The 18,159-nt window shown below is 38.8% G+C and overlaps 1 protein-coding gene across 1 annotated transcript in view; it reads right to left on the bottom strand.

Annotated features, from left to right (window-relative positions):
* The window catches only part of Plxdc2 (plexin domain containing 2), a 444,295-nt gene that overhangs the window by 165,465 nt on the left and 260,671 nt on the right, over positions 1–18,159 (bottom strand). Inside the window, exon 4 of the mRNA XM_004668408.2 lies at positions 16,178–16,247. Coding sequence (XP_004668465.1) covers positions 16,178–16,247 — 70 coding nt within the window. The remainder of the gene's footprint in view (positions 1–16,177; positions 16,248–18,159) is intronic.

The following is an 18,159-nucleotide window of genomic DNA, read 5'->3' on the forward strand; positions in this document are numbered from 1 at the left end:
CATTCGTATGTGTATGGGTACATATGTGTACAGACCATGTGCATGTGTGTTCATGAGCATGTGGAGGACAACAGTTGATATCAGGTGTCCTTGAATGTTTCTCTGCCTTGTTTATCAAGACTCCCACTTGAACCCAGAGCTCACTGATTCAGCACCCTACCTCTGTCTCTGGTTGCTAGAGTTACAGGCTGAAGCGATGCCCACTGAACACTTACGGAGAGCTGGCATGTGAACTTTGTTCTTCTGGCTTGTGCAGCCATCTCCACAATCCCAACAATATACATTTTTTAAGAAAGAATTTTCATTCCATAATTTATACAATATTGTTTCGTGAAATAAAATGGTTCTATAGTCCCTTAAATTTCTATATAACTATGAACTGAGTTTTTTAATGAGCTGTAGAAGTTGGAAATATAAGGTACTTTGTTCCATCTTCTTTGTCTTCAGCAGAAACCTTTCATTTTAACAATTCTAGCAATATATCTCACAATATTTCCATACTCCTCAGGATGGGCAGATCAACAAGGTAGTGGGACTCCGTCACAGCCCACTGTGATCGGCCAACAGAGCACTTGACCTATTGCTTTCTGGATTTACGTTCAAGCTTCAGGACGAGCAAGATGGATGCTAAATCAGAATCTGGAGAAAGTCTTACCTTTCTACTAGTTCTCCATGTGTTGGAGAAAAGGTACTGAAAACAAAGATAACATTGAGACAATGACCATTTAGAGAAATCTGTCCTTTAATCTAAGGCAAAGCTTTATAATAAACTTAATTCACAATTTATATTTGGAGTTAGGCCCATTTCTGGTAAAAATTTTCAGTTTTCATCAATTTCTCATTGTTAGAATAAAATACTCTACCAAAAGCAGCTTATATTAGACTTTATTTCGGCTCACAATTCCAAATGGTACTTCCACCATGGTGGGCAAAGTGTGGTAAAAGCAGGAAGCCAGAGTTAAGTCACAGGGAGAGAGAGAGAGAGGTGTGAATGCTGCTCCTCAGCCAGCTCTCCCCATCTATGCAGTTTAGGACACCAGCCCATGGAATGGCACTGCCTACAGTTAAGGTGGCTCTTCCTTTCTTAATTAATCCATACAAGATAATCTCTCACAGACATGCATATAGGACAATTCAATTAAATAATCCCTCTCCAGTGATTCTAGGTCTTGTCAAGTTGACCAACAATATAAATCATCACAGATCTCCTATGTGTTATTTTTTAGTCTTGCAGATTAGCACTTAAATGGATCTCAAGTCTAAGAAAGGCTTCGCATGTGCTATCAGGGTGGAGACCCTCCCATCACTGAGGCTTTACCATGGCTAACTGTATGCCATGAAGATTGTCCTCTAAGATCTTGTTATAGAGATCACAGCCTAAGAAGCCGAAAAATGTATGTTACCTAGAAACTATAGGAATTCTTGTTATACATTGATATGATTCCACAATTAAACATCTCAAGATTCTGTTTTCAAATTCTCTCTCTCTCTCATATATTTGGATTTTTGAGGTAGGGTGTCCCTGTAGCCCAGGCTGACCTGGAGTTCACTGTGTAGTCTCAGGCTGGCCTTGGATTCACAGTGATCCTCCTGCCTTGGCCTCCTGAGTGCTGGGATTAAAGGTATATGTTACCACACACAGCTAAATACTTCATTTATTTATTTATGAGAGAGAGGGATAGAGCGGGAGGTGGGGGGAGAATGGGCACCACAGAGCCTCCCAGTGCTGCAAGTGAACTTGACGCATGCGCCGCCTCGAGCGTCAGTGGTGCTGGGGAAGCTAACCAAGGCCGTCAGGCATTGCGCACAAGCACGTTTAACTGCCGAGCCATCTTTCCAGCCTACACACTGCCTGTTTTTTTGAAGTTATCTAGACAGTCCTGATGCCACCACAGACAGTCTTTGGAGATTTAGAAATTTAGAATTTAGAAATTTAGAAATTATTTAGAAATGCAGATATAATCATTTTCATGGGGTGGAAATTCCAAGCTATTCACATTCTGTTATGTTGCCTAGTCATGAATGGATGAATCAGTTTAAATCAGCCATTAAAAAGTTAGAGGTGCACTGAAGGGAAGGCTTAGCCATTAAGGCATTTGCCTGTGAAGCCAAAGGACTCAGGTTTGATTGCCCAGGACCCATGTTAGCCAGGTGCGCAAGGGGGCTCATGCATCTGGTGTTTGTTTGCAGTGGCTGGAGGCTCTCTCTCTCTCTCTTCCCCCCGCCTCTCTCTCTCTCTCTCCCCCCCCCCTCTTTCTCTGTCAAATAAATAAGTAAATTATATTTTTTAAAAAGTTAGAGGTGGCAGGCTGGAATTATGTAGCTTAGTGGTTAAGACACTTGCTGGCAAATCCTAAGGGTCGCAGTTTTGATTCCCCAGTACCTACAAAAATCGTATGCACAAGGTAGTGCATGTATCTGGATTTTATTTGCCGTAGCTGGAGGATTTGATGTTCCTTGTATCTCCCAAATAAAGAAATAAAATATTTGTGAAAGTCAGATGTGATGAGGAGTCAAATTCCTTAATGAACCCCAAGTTCCCTCTTGTGTTTTGTGAAGGGAAATAACAAATGATGTCACTAAGGAAACAACAGAACAACTAACTTAATAGGTAAGCCACATTTTATATGTAAAGTATTTTTAAAAGTAATAAAAGAAAAGTTACATGTAAAAATTGCCATAGTAATACAAACTAGTCACACTTTCTATGAAGTATCTATTTATAGCAATAATTAAGTCTACATCAAATCCTTATTATGTTCTGTCACTGTTAGGGAAATTATGATGTGAGAGATTAAATAATTCATTTAAGATGATATAGCTATGACAAGTTTGGCCTATGAACCTAGGTATTGTGAGTTAGGAGTGTATCTCACAATATCTCTTCTACTTTTTTCAGAAAATGAAGTTTAATTTGTAGATTTGATTGGAATTTATATAAAGAATTTCTTTATTTCATTGCTGAGATGGCAAAAGTCTCATATCGGTCTTGCAGTGCTAAAGACATTATTTTCTAGGATCAGACAATGTCATGTGCCCAGTGTTTTCACTTTAGTAAGTAAACATAATCATTTAAAAATATTTCATTTATTTATAAGAGAGAGAGAAAGAGGCACAAAGGGAGGGGAAAAGAGAAACACACACACACACACACAGATAGAGATAGAGAGAGAGAAAGAGAGAGAGAGAGAGAGAGAATGGGCTTCAGGACCTCCTGCCATTGCAAACGAACTCTGGATGCATGTGCCCCCTTGTGTACCTGGCTTACTAGGTACTGGGGAATTGGAGGTCCTTAGGCTTTGCAGGCAAGTACCTCAACTGCTGAACCATCTCTCCAACCCTAGACTCATCTTGATTCCCTTTATTTCCAACTGGGTGATGTTAGTAAACTTAATTTTTTTCTGAGTCCTTGCTGCCATGACTAGGAAAGAATGCCAAAGAGCCCTGGCCTCAATGTTTCCAATGAAGCCCAGATCCACAAAGAGGTGAAGGGTGATTTTCAGAGATAAAAATGTCTGAGTGAATGTCCAGTGCTAATGACAGATGGCCTCTTCTGAATCTGCTATGGCAATGGAAGATGACCACCCCCCCTGTCCCCCATGTCCACCTTGTGTGGATGAACCTGTCAGGTTGGTTTGTGTGTAACTCTCTCCTCCTTCAACCCATGTTTCCACCTCTGATAGTTTTCTTTCTAGTTAATCCTAACATGGCTGTAGCTCCTGGTAGCCTCTTGGAACTTTTACTGTTCTAATCTCCACCTACTGGTCCCAGCTGCAGGGAGCTCTTGCTAATGAAGTACCAAGCAAGGAAACAGAGAAACTAAGGATGCCTGAAAATATGTAGTAGATAAAGCCGCAGGGAAAGGAATTGCAGTAACGTCAGTGATACTGCTGACTCTGCTGCTGACAATGGATGGTTTGTAGGGAAAGGAAATGATCAAAAATGAGCTCACGAGTGTTTCTGAGCTATATTTCAGAGCATCATTTAGATACAGCAGTTCAGATGACACACGATTTGTTATTCTGTCCCAACATGCTTGAGGCATGAGTGTGTATTTTAAATTGGTAGGCCAAAATGGAATGGGCTTGCTTTTGACAAACACGTGCTCCTTCAGCATCTTCCCACCATGCACCTGGATGCTCACATTCATTGCACTCTGGTAATAATAATTTGAATAGGCAAAACAACTCCATTCAGAAAGCTAAAGGGTACATCAAGTTCTGTTTTATGTGGTTATACACTAGAAAGAAGACAAGTTGGTACATATAAACAAATCATTGTGGATAATAGCTGTCTCCCTCTCTTGGAAAAACTTTTATTTCTGATATTAATCAAGTCTTTTCAAAAAACATAGCATATTATTTGGAATTATAATTAAAATATTACTATTTGAAAATCAGAAGGAAAGAAAATAGAAGATTTAATAATATACTTACTGAAAAGTTAAACAAGGAAATATATATGAAAATACATTTGTTATTAAACAACTTATTGAAAACTTATAGGGCACAAACAATTAATTACTGACCAGGCATAGACAATTACACTAAATTTGCACTTAATGTAACATTATCAAAAAGAGTAACTTTTTTTGGGAGGAGGGACTGGCTGATAGACTAGGAGGGAAGAGAAGGGACATTTATACTTTATTTTTACCTGCTTTTAAATGTCCATGGATTAGTTTCCTGGTATTAAAAAAATCATTACTTTACAGAAAGTTTTATATGTTGTTAGTTATATGAGAGTTAAAAGAAAATGTATCTAAAGTTTTAAATAGTTTTTAAGTGAAATGTACTATTAGGAATTTTCTTAGAAAGGCACATACGGCAAACCCTTCATACAGTCAAAGTAGGTAACATATATTCCAAATTAGCTTTTTAAGATATCTTTGATTCCCAATCACATATGCAACTATTTGTGATTCCATCAATTATTTGATTGTAAATCATCACCTGTCCACACAGTTTTGTTCTGTGAAAGGGGTTATCTGAATCATCTCACCTCTTCTCTATCATGTTCTATGAAGGAGCAGTTAACCCACCTCTCCATACCTAACTTCTCACAACCATATGTACACATGATGGGGTCAAGTTAAAATACCATCACTATTTATGGCCAGAGGAATTAAAACTGAAATTCTCTAACTTAAGTCTACATTTTAAAAATATTTTATTTACTCATATATATATATATATATATATATATATATATATATATATATGGACAGAGAGAGGTAGATTGAAAGAAAGAGAATGGGCACACTAGGTCCTCTAGTCACTGCAAATGAATTCCAGACACATTCGCCATCTTGTGCACCTGGCTTTAAGGGTGTACTGACCTGGCTTTAAGGGTGTACTGGGGAATCAAACCAGGGTCCTTAAGGTTTGGCAGGCAAATGCCTTAGCCATTTAGCAATCTCTCCAGCTCCAACTCTACATTTAAAATCTTTTAAAAAATCACATTAGGGACTTCCAGTTAAGATGGTGGCATAGGTACCACGCCAAAGCAGCCTAGGGGGCAAAAAAGACCGAAAAAACTCAGCAAAATACACACTTTTACTAGAAAGTGAGGTGTATAGGAAATAGAAGCGGCAGCAGAGAAGTAGAAGAGTTATAGAGCATCCAGAGCCTGCACAGGCGGGAAAAGCGGCTCCGGCAGCTCGGCCAACCGCCGTGGCCGCGGCACACCAGAAAGCCACCAGGCTCGGCTCCGGCCGCAGGACAAGCCAGGTGCGGGCGCTTCCCCTCACACCGTGCTCTCTGCAACTTGGGAAACGTGAGGGGAGAGCGGCAGCGAGCAACGGAGGTGCAGACCTCGAGGTAGAAGAACACGTGGAACAGCGAGAGAACCAGAGCAGCCGTGGCTCCCTCCCCTCCCCCACCGCCGGAGCCCAGCTCCAGCGAACACAGCAGCGGCCCGGGACCAGCCATGGCAACTTGGGCTGACAGCGGGACCCAAGCAGGATCAGAGTTCGGCAGCAACATCAGCGGCTCCAGCACTGGTAACAGCGACCCCAGCAGCAGCGGACCCAGGAGCGGCAGCAGCAGCAGACTTGGCAGCAGCAGCTTCAGGGGGAGCAGCGGCAGTGGACACAGCAGCAGCAGCTTCAGCAGCAGTCGTGGCTCCAGCAGTGGCAGCTACAGCAGCAGCAGAGGCAGCAGCAGTGGTGGGTCCAGTAGCAACACCTTCAGCAGCAGTGGCTACAGCCCAGCAGGGGCAGCTTGAGCAGCAGCAGTTCCAGCAGCAGGGGAGCTGATCTGCAGGGCCACATTTGCCAGGCTCGGATGGCCCCACAGGAAAAGCAAGTGCCCAGCTCCAGAAATCAGAACAGCAGCCCGACGACCCAGGCAGCAACTTGACTGAGACCAAAATCATCCAAGGTAACTGGGATTGCACCAGGGAAGGGTCTCACTTGGTCGCAAGCTGACTTGGATCCCTCAACAGACCAGAAATCTTAACCTGTTTGTTGATAGAGGATCTGGTCGTTATAATAACTACTCTTGCATACATACTCGGGGCTGTTTTTGATTGAATGTGTACAGTGTTTAGTTAAATTTTAGAATCTACCTGTATTTTATTCCACTTAGCCTACTTGAATACTCCATAGCAGGGAAACTCAACCCCTAAGAACATCTTTGTAGATACTCTGAGAGTCTTAAGAGCCACACCTTACACCTTAAGGTCCTACCCTGAAAATATATTACATCAAATCAATTGATACAGCTAAGAATACACAGATAGATAGAAAATCCAAGCATTAACTTAATCCAAGATGCAAAAATATATACATTATAACACAAGAAACACTAAAAAGCAAGACGATATGAATCCACCTAAAAGTTTTAATGCATCAGAAATGTCCTCCAGTGAGAAAGAGTTAGAGGAAATGCCTGAGAAAGAGTTCAAAAGAATGATTATAAATTATGTTCAAAGAGGTCAAAGAACACATGAAAACAATCAAAGAAGAAATCAAAGAGGAAATCAAAGGAATCAAAGAAGATGCAGGACACCAATTTAATGAAATAAAGAAGGCAATACAAGACATAAATAAGGAAATAGGAATAATAAAGAAAAACCAGTCAGAATTACTAGCAATGAAGAACACAGTCAATGAAATAAAAAACTCTGTAGAAAATCTCACCAGTAGGATGGATGAGAGAGAGGACAGAATATCTAAGCTAGAAGACCAGGTGGCAGACCTAGTACAGTCCAACAAAGAGAAAGACAAACTTATAGAAAAGTATGAATGGGAATTTCAAGATATTCAGGACACTATGATAGATCCAATATAAGAATTCAGGACATAGTAGAAGGAGAAGAACTCCAATCCAAAGGCATAGTAGGCATCTTCAACAAAATCATAGAAGAAAATTTCCCCCAAATTGGAAAAGAGGTGCCAATGCAGATACAGGAAGCCTTTAGAACCCCAGCAAGACAACACCCAGAAAGAACCTCTCCTCGCCATATTATAATCAAACTTCCAAACACACACACCAAAAAAAAAAAAATATTGAAAGCAGTCAGAGAGAAAAATCAAGTTACCTACAAAAGCAAGCCCATCAGGATTACAGCAGATTATTCAACACAAACTTTTAAAGCCAGAAGGGCTTGGAGTGATATATTCCAAGTTCTGAAAGATAACAACGGTCAACCAAGGTTACTTTATCCTGCAAAGTTATCCATTCTAATAGATGGAGAAATAAAGACATTCCATGACAAAAGCAGGTTAAAGGAGTATTTGAAGACAAAACCAGCTCTACAGAAAATACTTGATAGAATTCTCCATGCTGAAGTAAAGGAAAAGCACACATATAAGGAACCTAGAAAAAACAAGCAATGCTCAAATACTAGTTAACAGAAGAGAGTACAGGTAGAACCAGAAACACACACACAAAAAAATGGCAAACATAAATATACACACCTTTCAATAATATCTCTTAATATCAACGGCCTCAATGCCCCAATGAAAAGACATAGATTTGCAGACTGCGTTAAAAAGCAGGATCCTACAATTTGTTGTCTCCAAGAAACTCACCTTTCTACAAAGGATAGAAATTATCTTAGGGTGAAAGGTTGGAAGACGGTGTTTCAAGCAAATGGGCCTAGAAAACAAGCAGGGGTTGCGATTCTAATATCAGACAGGGTAGACTTTAGTCCGACGTTAGTCAAGAAAGATAAGGAAGGTCACTTTATATTGATTATGGGCACACTCCAACAGGAGGACATTACAATCCTAAACATATATGCACCTAACATGGGGGCTCCCAAATTCGTCAAACAAACACTATTAGAACTAAGGTCACAGATAACACCAAACACAGTGGTGGTGGGTGACTTTAACACCCCACTCTCATCAATTGACAGGTCATCCAGGGAAAGAATAAACAGAGGCATCTGGACTAAATGAGGTCATAGAAGGAATGGAACTAACAGATATATACAGGACATTTCATCCAAAGGCTGCAGAATATACATTCTTTTCAGCAGCACATGGAACATTCTCTAAAATAGACCATATATTAGGACACAAAGCAAATCTTAACAAATTCAGGAAAATTGAAATAATTCCTTGCATTCTATCTGACCACAATGGAATTAAACTACAAATCAGTAGCATGAAAGGCTATAGAGCATACACAAAATCATGGAAACTAAACAATACACTACTAAATGATGATTGGGTCAATGAAGAAATCAAAAAGGAAATCAAAAAATTTATAGAGTCAAATGATAATGAGAACACAACATACCAAAATCTCTGGGACACAATGAAGGCAGTTCTAAGAGGTAAATTTATACCCTTAAGTGCCTATATTATGAAATTAGAAAGGTCGCAAGTAAACGACCTAATGCTTCGCCTTAAAGCCTTGGAAAAAGAAGAACAAGGCAAACCAAAAATCAGTAGATGGGAAGAAATAATAAAGATTAGGGCAGAAATTAATGAAATAGAAACAAAAAGAACAATTCAAAGAATTAATGAAACAAAGAGTTGGTTCTTTGAAAGGATAAACAAGATTGATAAACCCTTAGCAAATCTGACCAAAAGAAAGAGAGAAGAGACACAAATTAATAAAATCAGAGATGAACAAGGTAACATCACAACAGATTCCAGAGAAATTCAAAAAATCATAGGGACATACTATAAAAGCATATACTCCACAAAGTATGAAAATCTGAAAGAAATGGATGATTTCCTTGATCTATATGATCTACCTAAATTAAATCAAAATGAGATTAATCACTTAAATAGACCTATAACAAACATGGCGATCCGAACAGTTATCAATAATCTCCCAACTAAGAAAAGCCCAGGCCCAGATGGATTCACTGCTGAATTTTACCAGACTTTTATGGAAGGGCTAACACCATTGCTTCTTAAGCTTTTCCAGGAAATAGAAAAAGACGGAATTCTACCAAACTCCTTCTATGAGGCCAGCATCACCCTGATACCAAAACCAGGCAAAGATAGAACAAAAAAAGAAAATTACAGACCAATCTCCCTCATGAACATAGATGCAAAAATTCTCAACAAAATATTGGCAAAGAGAATACAAGAGTATATCAAAAAGATCATTCACCCTGACCAAGTAGGCTTTATCCCAGAGATGCAGGGATGGTTCAACATACACAAATCTATAAATGTAATACATTACATAAATGGGTTGAAGGACAAAAATCACATGATCATCTCATTAGACGCAGAGAAAGCATTTGACAAAATCCAACATCCCTTCATGATAAAAGTCCTACAGAGACTGGGAATAGAAGGAACATATCTCAATATAATAAAGACTATTTATGACAAGCCTACAGCCAACATATTACTAAATGGGGAAAAACTAGATGCTTTTCCACTAAAATCAGGAACAAGACAAGGGTGTCCACTGTCCCCACTTTTATTTAATATAGTTTTGGAAGTCTTAGCCATAGCAATAAGGTAAGAGACACACATAAAAGGGATACAAATTGGAAAGGAAGAAATCAAGTTATCATTATTTGCAGATGACATGATTCTATACATAAAGGACTCTAAAGACTCTACTAGCAAGCTGTTAGAGCTGATCAAAACCTACAGCAATGTAGCAGGATACAAAATAAATACACAGAAATCAGTAGCCTTCATATATGCTAACAACAAACACACAGAGGACGATATCAGAGAATCACTCCCATTCACAATTGCATCAAAAAAAATAAAGTACCTTGGAATAAACCTAACCAAGTAAGTAAAGAATCTATACAATGAGAACTTTAAAACACTCAAGCGAGAAATTGCAGAAGACACTAGAAAGTGGAGAAACATCCCTTGTTCCTGGATTGGAAGAATCAATATTGTGAAAATGGCAATCTTACCTAAAGCAATCTACACATTTAATGCAATCCCTATCAAAATTCCAAAGGCTTTCTTCATGGAAATAGAAAAAACAATCCAAAAATTCATTTGGAATCACAAAAAAACCTCGAATATCTAAAGTAATACTGAGCAACAAAAAAGAGGCTGGTGGTATCACCATACCTGATTTTAACCTATACTACAGAGCCATAGTAACAAAAACAGCATGGTACTGGCACAAAAACAGACATGTAGATCAGTGGAACAGAATAGAGGACCCAGATGTAAGCCCAAGTAGCTATAGCCACCTGATATTCGATAAAAATGCCAAAAATACTCATTGGAGAAGAGACAGCCTCTTCAGCAAATGGTGTTTTGAAAACTGGATATATATCTGCAGAAGGATGAAAATAGAGTCTTCTCTCTCGCCATGCACAAGAATGAAGTCCAAATGGATTAAAGACCTTAACATCAGACCGGAGACTCTGAAACTGCTACAGGAAAAAGTAGGGGAAACCCTTCAACATATTGGTCTTTGCAAAGACTTTCTGAATACAACCCCAATTGCTCAGGCAATAAAACCACAGATTAACCACTGGGACCTAATGAAATTACAAAGATTTTGCACGGCAAAGGACACAGTGAAAAAAGCAAAGAAGCAACCTACAGAATGGGAAAATATCTTCGCCAGTTATATATCTGATAGAGGATTAATATCTAGGATATACAAAGAACTCAAAAAGTTAAATAATAAGGAATCAAGCAAGCCAATCAAAAAATGGGCTATGGAGCTAAATAGAGAGTTCTCAAAGGAAGAAATACGAATGGCATATAAGCATCTAAAAAAATGTTCTACGTCACTAGTCATCAGGGAAATACAGATTAAAACTACATTGAGATTCCATCTCACTCCTGTCAGATTGGCCACCATCACGAAAACAAATGATCATAAATGTTGGCAGGGATGTGGAAAAAAAGGAACCCTTCTGCACTGCTGGTGGGAATGCAATCTGGTCCAGCCATTGTGGAAAACAGTGTGGAGGTTCCTAAAACAGCTAGAGATTGATCTTCCATAAGACCCAGCTATAGCACTCCTAGACATATATCCAAAGGACTCATCTCATTTCCTTAGAAGTACGTGCTCAACCATGTTTATTGCTGCTCAATTTATAATAGCTGGGAAATGGAACCAGCCTAGATGTCCCTCAACAGATGAGTGGATAATGAAGATGTGGCACATTTATACAATGGAGTTCTACTCAGCGGTAAAGAAAAATGAAGTTCTGAAATTTGCAGAAAAATGGATGGACCTGGAAAGTATTATGCTAAGTGAGTTAACCCAGGCCCAGAAAGCCAAGCGCCACATGTTCTCTCTCATATGTGGATCCTAGCTACAGATGATTGGGCTTCTGCGTGAGAATGAAAATACTTAGTAGCAGAGGCCAGTAAGTTAAAAAGGAGACATAAAGGGTAGAGAAAGGAAGGGAGGAGGATACTTAATAGGTTGATATTGTACATATGTAATTACAATGAAGGTAATGGGGAAGTAATATGATGGAGAATGGAATTTCAAATGGGAAAGTGTGGGGGTGGGGAGGGAGGGAATTACCATGGGATATATTTTATAATCATGGAAAATGTTAATAAAAATAAAAATAAAAAAAAAAATCACATTAGGGCTGGAGAGATGGGTTAGCGGTTAAGCGCTTGCCTGTGAAGCCTAAGGACCCTGGTTCAAGGCTCGACTCCCCAGGACTCACGTTAGCCAGATGCACAAGGGGACACATGTGTCTGGAGTTTATTTGCAGTGGCTGGAGGCCCTGGTGCACCCATTCTCTCTCTCTCTAGCTGCCTCTTTCTCTTTCTGTCTGTCACTCTCAAATAAATAAAAATGTACAAAATTTAAAAAAAATCACATCAGCAGCTTAACAAATAAATTGATATTCATATAGAAAGAAAATAATGCTGAAATCCAAACAAAAATTTAGTGATACCACTAATGAAAATATACTTTATCAATGGCATAGAGGACTAATTTTGTAATGCTTGAAATATTTATATTCTGATCTATTTTTTAACTAGAAAGATGATTAAATGCTTCCAGATTCTGCTATCAGTGAGCCAGAAAATACAATCATGGTTCTCATTCATGACGTTCTTTATTTGTATGAGTGAATGAAGCTTGTGAATATTAAAATGCTTAATAAGTATAGATTGTATTTTATAGCTTATAAATAATGGTGTTTAGTTTTATTTTACATTTTAACTAGAAACTTAAGCTTATCCATAATGAGATGTTACAAAGATTTGCCACAGTAATTTCTGAATTATTTTCTAACTTGAAATTGTATTGCTTTTAGGAATAACAGAAGACATCTTAAAGTCAATCCAGATCTCCATCTTAAATAAATCCATGACAGATGGAGAGAGAGAGAGAGACTGAAGTTTAAAGGCATGGGAAAGGACCCAAGTTGAGGTCAGATGAAAGGAACTGTGGTTTGAGTTATCTACTTTATTTGTTCAGCTTGTTTTCTCCACAAAACATTCCATTTTGATATTTTCCCCCACGTTCAAGGTAGAATAGGTTCAAGAGTATAATACACAGTCAAAAAAAAAAAAATGGAAGTCATCAGAGTAAACAGCAATGTGGTCCTGCTAAAAATCCCCAGCCCCTCACCTATTTAGAATAGCATGAAAACAAATTTTCAAACCTGATTGATAATTTTTATTGTCTCGCAAGCCTTCCATAGTTACTGACCTATTTAAGATTTATAAGGTTACTGAGTCCTTTGTCAAGTGAATCTTTCAGTTTATAACCTGCAGCTAATCACAGAACAGTTCTGGAGCCTTCTGCACTCCAGTTTCTCACTATGCATCACAGTGCACCGTCTGGGCTGGAAGACTCCCCAGCCACAATGATTAAACAATTCAAAAGGCAAGCCTTGCACTGCCCACTTCTCACCTTCTCCACTGCGGTTCCTGTAGGAAACTCACATCTACTTTCCCTGCCTTTGCCTTACCCTCCTACTTGCCCACTATTGTTATGTTAGGGCAAATCTCGTCTAAGGATCCCAGAGGTTTCAGGATTTCTCTTGAATTACCAATATTCACATCACTCTTGAAACCTTCACTGAACTCTCATCACCACCTTGTATTTGAGGTAGGCTGGTTTGTCTGCTAGTCCCACAAACATCCTCAACAAGGCTTTATTATTTTCGCTTGGATCGTCATCACTTTACTCTAAATGACACTTCTCTCTTCAGCTCTTTTCATCTTGCTTCTTTTCCGGCCAAAAGTCTGCCTTCCTTTTGGCCAACACCAAAGATTATGTCTTTCACATCTTTTTTAAGCACCTTCCTGCTTTTTCAGTACTGCTGAGCAGCCTTCTTCTTTACTGGTGATTCATGACACACCCTTCCTCTCCTTCAGTACTAAGCTCCTGGTCAAGAGGAGCAGCTTATACTTTCTGTACATCGAAGCTTCTTATGCAGTAAGTACCGTTTGCAGGAGCTTAATCAGCAGATTAAATCAATGAGAAATCGCTATTTATTTAATTAAAAATATTTATTGAGAGCCTATTTTTAGTTTGAAGAAACTTAGGTTAGTGTCTCAATTATCTTGGTGAGGCCTTTTAAAACAAGGTACAGACATTTTTATAGATAAATCCCATACTACTATAATTTAAGAGAAAGAAAAGGAGTATCTTTGCATTGTTATTACAAAGAAGGTAGAGCTCATTCAACACACCAGGTTTTCCACTTAATACTGAGGATTGTTTTGAAGGAAAGGGAACATACTTTGAAACAATAAAGATGGCACAACCATCTGCTTGGATTTGTTACCACCCACTCCAATAAGAGAAATCTTAATTCATATGAGATTAATCATTGACGTGAATTTTAAAGTTCAACCAATTTGAGAAATTGAAAATGTCAACCTGTTTATAATTATTGTATATGTAGTTCTTTAACACAACTAAGAATGCAGTTTTTAAATTCAGTAGAACCCTGGAAAACTAAATGTCAGAAAGCACGTGTAACACCCCTATTATGAAGTCACCATGTTCCAACCTCCCTTTGGAGATGACAGGCAATGGAATGTGACACCAGCTGAAGCAGATCATCTTTCACTTTACCTTTCTGCTTTTCATTAACTCCTTCCAGAACATTAACTAAAGGGCTGGGAATGCAGTAGCGTATGTCCCATGAACTAACAGGTTTAGTCTTAGTATATATTTTACTTTAATAGAGTCCTTTTTCATCAAAACATGAGTAGCTTTACAACTGAAGATTTCACTCAAACCACCGCCTGTTTGGCTGTAATCAGTGCTCACAGTGCCATTCCTCTTCTTGGGTTGAAGTAAAAGAGTCACCAAAACCACTCACATAAACTATTAGAGTATTCTTCCAAATGAATATACTAACTGCAGGGTTTCCATGATTAAAAGAATTATTCAAATGTCTAGAGTCATCTTCTTAGTGTGTTACTGAGTTAGGGATTAAATTCTAACTGAGCCCTAAGGCATTATTTAAAGTTGTCCCAAACTACTTTTCTTAATATGCTGTATTTTATTTTGTAAGCATAAACCTAAGTTTACTCATATTTCATTATTTACTGTCCCAAACATACTCTGCCCTTTTCTTCTTTTATATATAACTCAGACTTAGTTATTCTTTATTATAAAATCATAGATATTGTAACAACTTCCAAGAAATACCTTATATATAATTTCTCCATAGAGTCTTGGATGATCCTCATCCAAGCTTATCATCCTTGGAAACCCACATTTCAGGCTCTGTATTTTATAAATGATTCACACATTCTGCTCGGCCTTGTCTACTTGCTCCTTGAATTAAGCGTTCCTAAGGCAGAATGCCCAGAGTAGGTGCTCAAAAAATTAGCATGCTGATACTTGTGAACAGAACTCTTATTTTGTGATTTTAACATACATACTAAGTTTAAATCTTCTATTAAAATATGGCAAGAATGGCTTACATGGGCTCCTTGTCACCCAGGAGAGGACCTGGAAAAAGAAAGGCCTTGTGTCTGGTCCTCCAGCCGCAAACTCCCACAGCCCCTTCCTCACCCTGTGCACTCTAGCACATGCTGTCAGTCCCTTTCCTCTTTACTGTTCTACTATTTGTTTTCATTAACTTTTTTTTTAACTTTATTTTCCTCCCATGTAAAGCTGGGACACTTTCTAGCACTTTGGTTATCTCTTTTGGTATCACTTCAAAATCATCATGTCTAACTTCTAAGGCCCACTATAGAGGACTACAGCAGCCTTGTGTTCTGTTGCTTGTCTCTAATCTAACCCTTTGCCTTTGTAGAGAAAAGTAAATATTTAAAACTTTAAATTGGATGTCAGCATTTACTTTAAAGATTCACAATTTGTCAGTCGACATAGGAGACATGAAAGGAATATAAAATAATTTAAGCTGATATAAATGGCTAATATACATGTAGTTTATGTCAGTTTTAATAATAAAAGAAAATAAAAATATATGGATAATTCCTTTAAATACCTTTTAGTTGTAACTCTATTTCACTTTATTTTTCACTTGCATATTCTTAGCATAGTTTCAGAAAGTGAAATAAAACCTACAAGGAAGCAGAACTGAAGCTAAGCTAAAATTACAGTAACTACACTAACTTTGTTTTGCTGAGGACTTCCCCAAAGCTGTTTTTTCTTAGGTTTTGTTTATTCTCATGAGTTTTTATTTTTTGTTAGAAGACAATGATTTTTCCAAAAAAAATTTTTCTCTTGAAATATTGGGTAAATTAAAAACAATAAGTAGAGTGAAAAGGTAGATGCTTTATAATGATTCATAGAGAACCACTTACCCCCAGTTGCCACAGTGATTTCACGTAGAAAATGACCATAAAACGGAAAATCGAAGGACAGATTCACTCTCTGAAAGGAACAAAACCAGAAAAGAATCAATAATGTGCAGAACAGTAAATGTAAAATAAAAAGCTTTCCAATTAAAACAAACGATGCTTCTATTTTTCCCCATTAGTATTATAGTTGATCTTTAAAAATGAAATCTGGGGTAGTACAAGACATATTTCCTGGTAATTAGACATCTGAAGTATGTGAAAAGAAGGGGCTGTGGGAGGCTTTGTTCTATTGCACACTTCCTGTCTTACAAAGAAGACCTTAAACTTTAGATTCTAAACCAAGCTCTTCTCCCCATCACAATCACTGCTTCCCTGTCTACTGACTGTCACCCCGGAAGAGCGACGGGTCCTGGGAGCTCTGAGTCAGTTTATCAGTTCCTCCAAATTAGTAGAGCATGTTGTAAGACAAGACACACTGAGTGAACAATAAACTTCATTTACACTATTATATGTTCAATTTGTTTTCTATAAATCCTACAATAAAAGGAAGTTTCATGAATGAACATATTTTGCACCCACACATATAGAGATGAAAATATTTTCATGTTTTAAATTTAATGGGTTCTCTATATTTATTTATTTTTAATGCAATTGTTTACTTATTTGCAAGAGGAGAGAGAGAATGAATGGGTTTTCCAGGGCCTCTAGTCACTGTGAACAAACTCCAGATGCATGAACTACTTTTGGCATCTGGCTTTATGTGAGCGCTGGGGAACTGAACCCTAGTCATTAGGCTTTGTAGTCAAATGCCTTAACTGCTGAGCCATTCTCCAGTCCCAGGTCTACATATGTGCAGAGTTGTAGGATAAAGAATAATGCTTAGTAAAGAGCTACTTTTATTTGGTATAGAGGAAAATATGAGTGCATTAGATAGAAAGATCATAAACATTGATCTTCATTTTTTTTTTTCTGAAAGGGGACTTGAAGTCTTACTGTGTAAATATAGTGCATATGTATTCATTTTAAAATGATACATGCAGGACCTGGAGAGTGGCTCAGCATTTTAAGACTGCTTGCCACTTACACTTGAGGGTTTTATAGCCTGAACCACCAAGTTCGAATCCCAAGAACCCATGGATAAAGCTGTGGGTTATGATACACATCTGAACAGGATGTCTGTTATAAAAAGTGGAGAATGAATGGGGCTGACTTGTTGGGTACAGTTGAGGGCCCCAGACCACAGGAGACCGTGGCAGGCCCAGACCATGATAATCGAGACTGGCAGGAGTGAGGCCGCTCCCTTCTCCCACTTGGGGCACGTGGGTGCCTGATAAGACTTAGGTTTTGGTTTCCCCACGGACATGTGACCTTCTACCACTCACCCAAAAGGTCCCTACATGTTAATGAAGTATCAGCCAACAGCCCTCACACAGCTAATTCCCCTGTGACCCAAACCTCCACCCTAACCCTGTATGTTAATGAGGGATCATCCAGCAGCCTTCACACAGCCCTCTTGTGACTGTACATCCACCCTAACCCTGTGTGTTAACGAGGGATAGGTCAGCAGCCCCCACACAGCCAATACCCCTGTGACCCATACCCGTACCTTTTCCCACTACTACAAAATGCTTATAAGTCCATTCCCCTAATAAACAAATGAGCTGTCTTCTGACACAGTCTCCTGTCATCTCATCGCACTCGTGGCCACTCAAGACTCTGCTCTGCAGCTGCCTGGACGCCCCTGGGAAACTGATGTGCAGTGGCCTAAGGGTGGTCATGAACCTCAGCTGGCACCTGAACAGGGACCCTATGAGATGCAATGGGATAAGTGAGTGCTCCCCCTGAGGGGCATCAGGCCCCTGTGGCCTTGCCTTCATGACTACGAGCTAGCAGATTTCTCCCTTTCCTCCTTTACTTTGATTTGTGCCATCACGAGGGACCAATTTGGCCAAGGTCACTCTTTGGCACTGACTGAAAGCCCTAGT

The sequence above is a fragment of the Jaculus jaculus genome, chromosome 15 (assembly GCF_020740685.1).
Source record: "Jaculus jaculus isolate mJacJac1 chromosome 15, mJacJac1.mat.Y.cur, whole genome shotgun sequence".
Taxonomy (NCBI): domain Eukaryota; kingdom Metazoa; phylum Chordata; class Mammalia; order Rodentia; family Dipodidae; genus Jaculus; species Jaculus jaculus.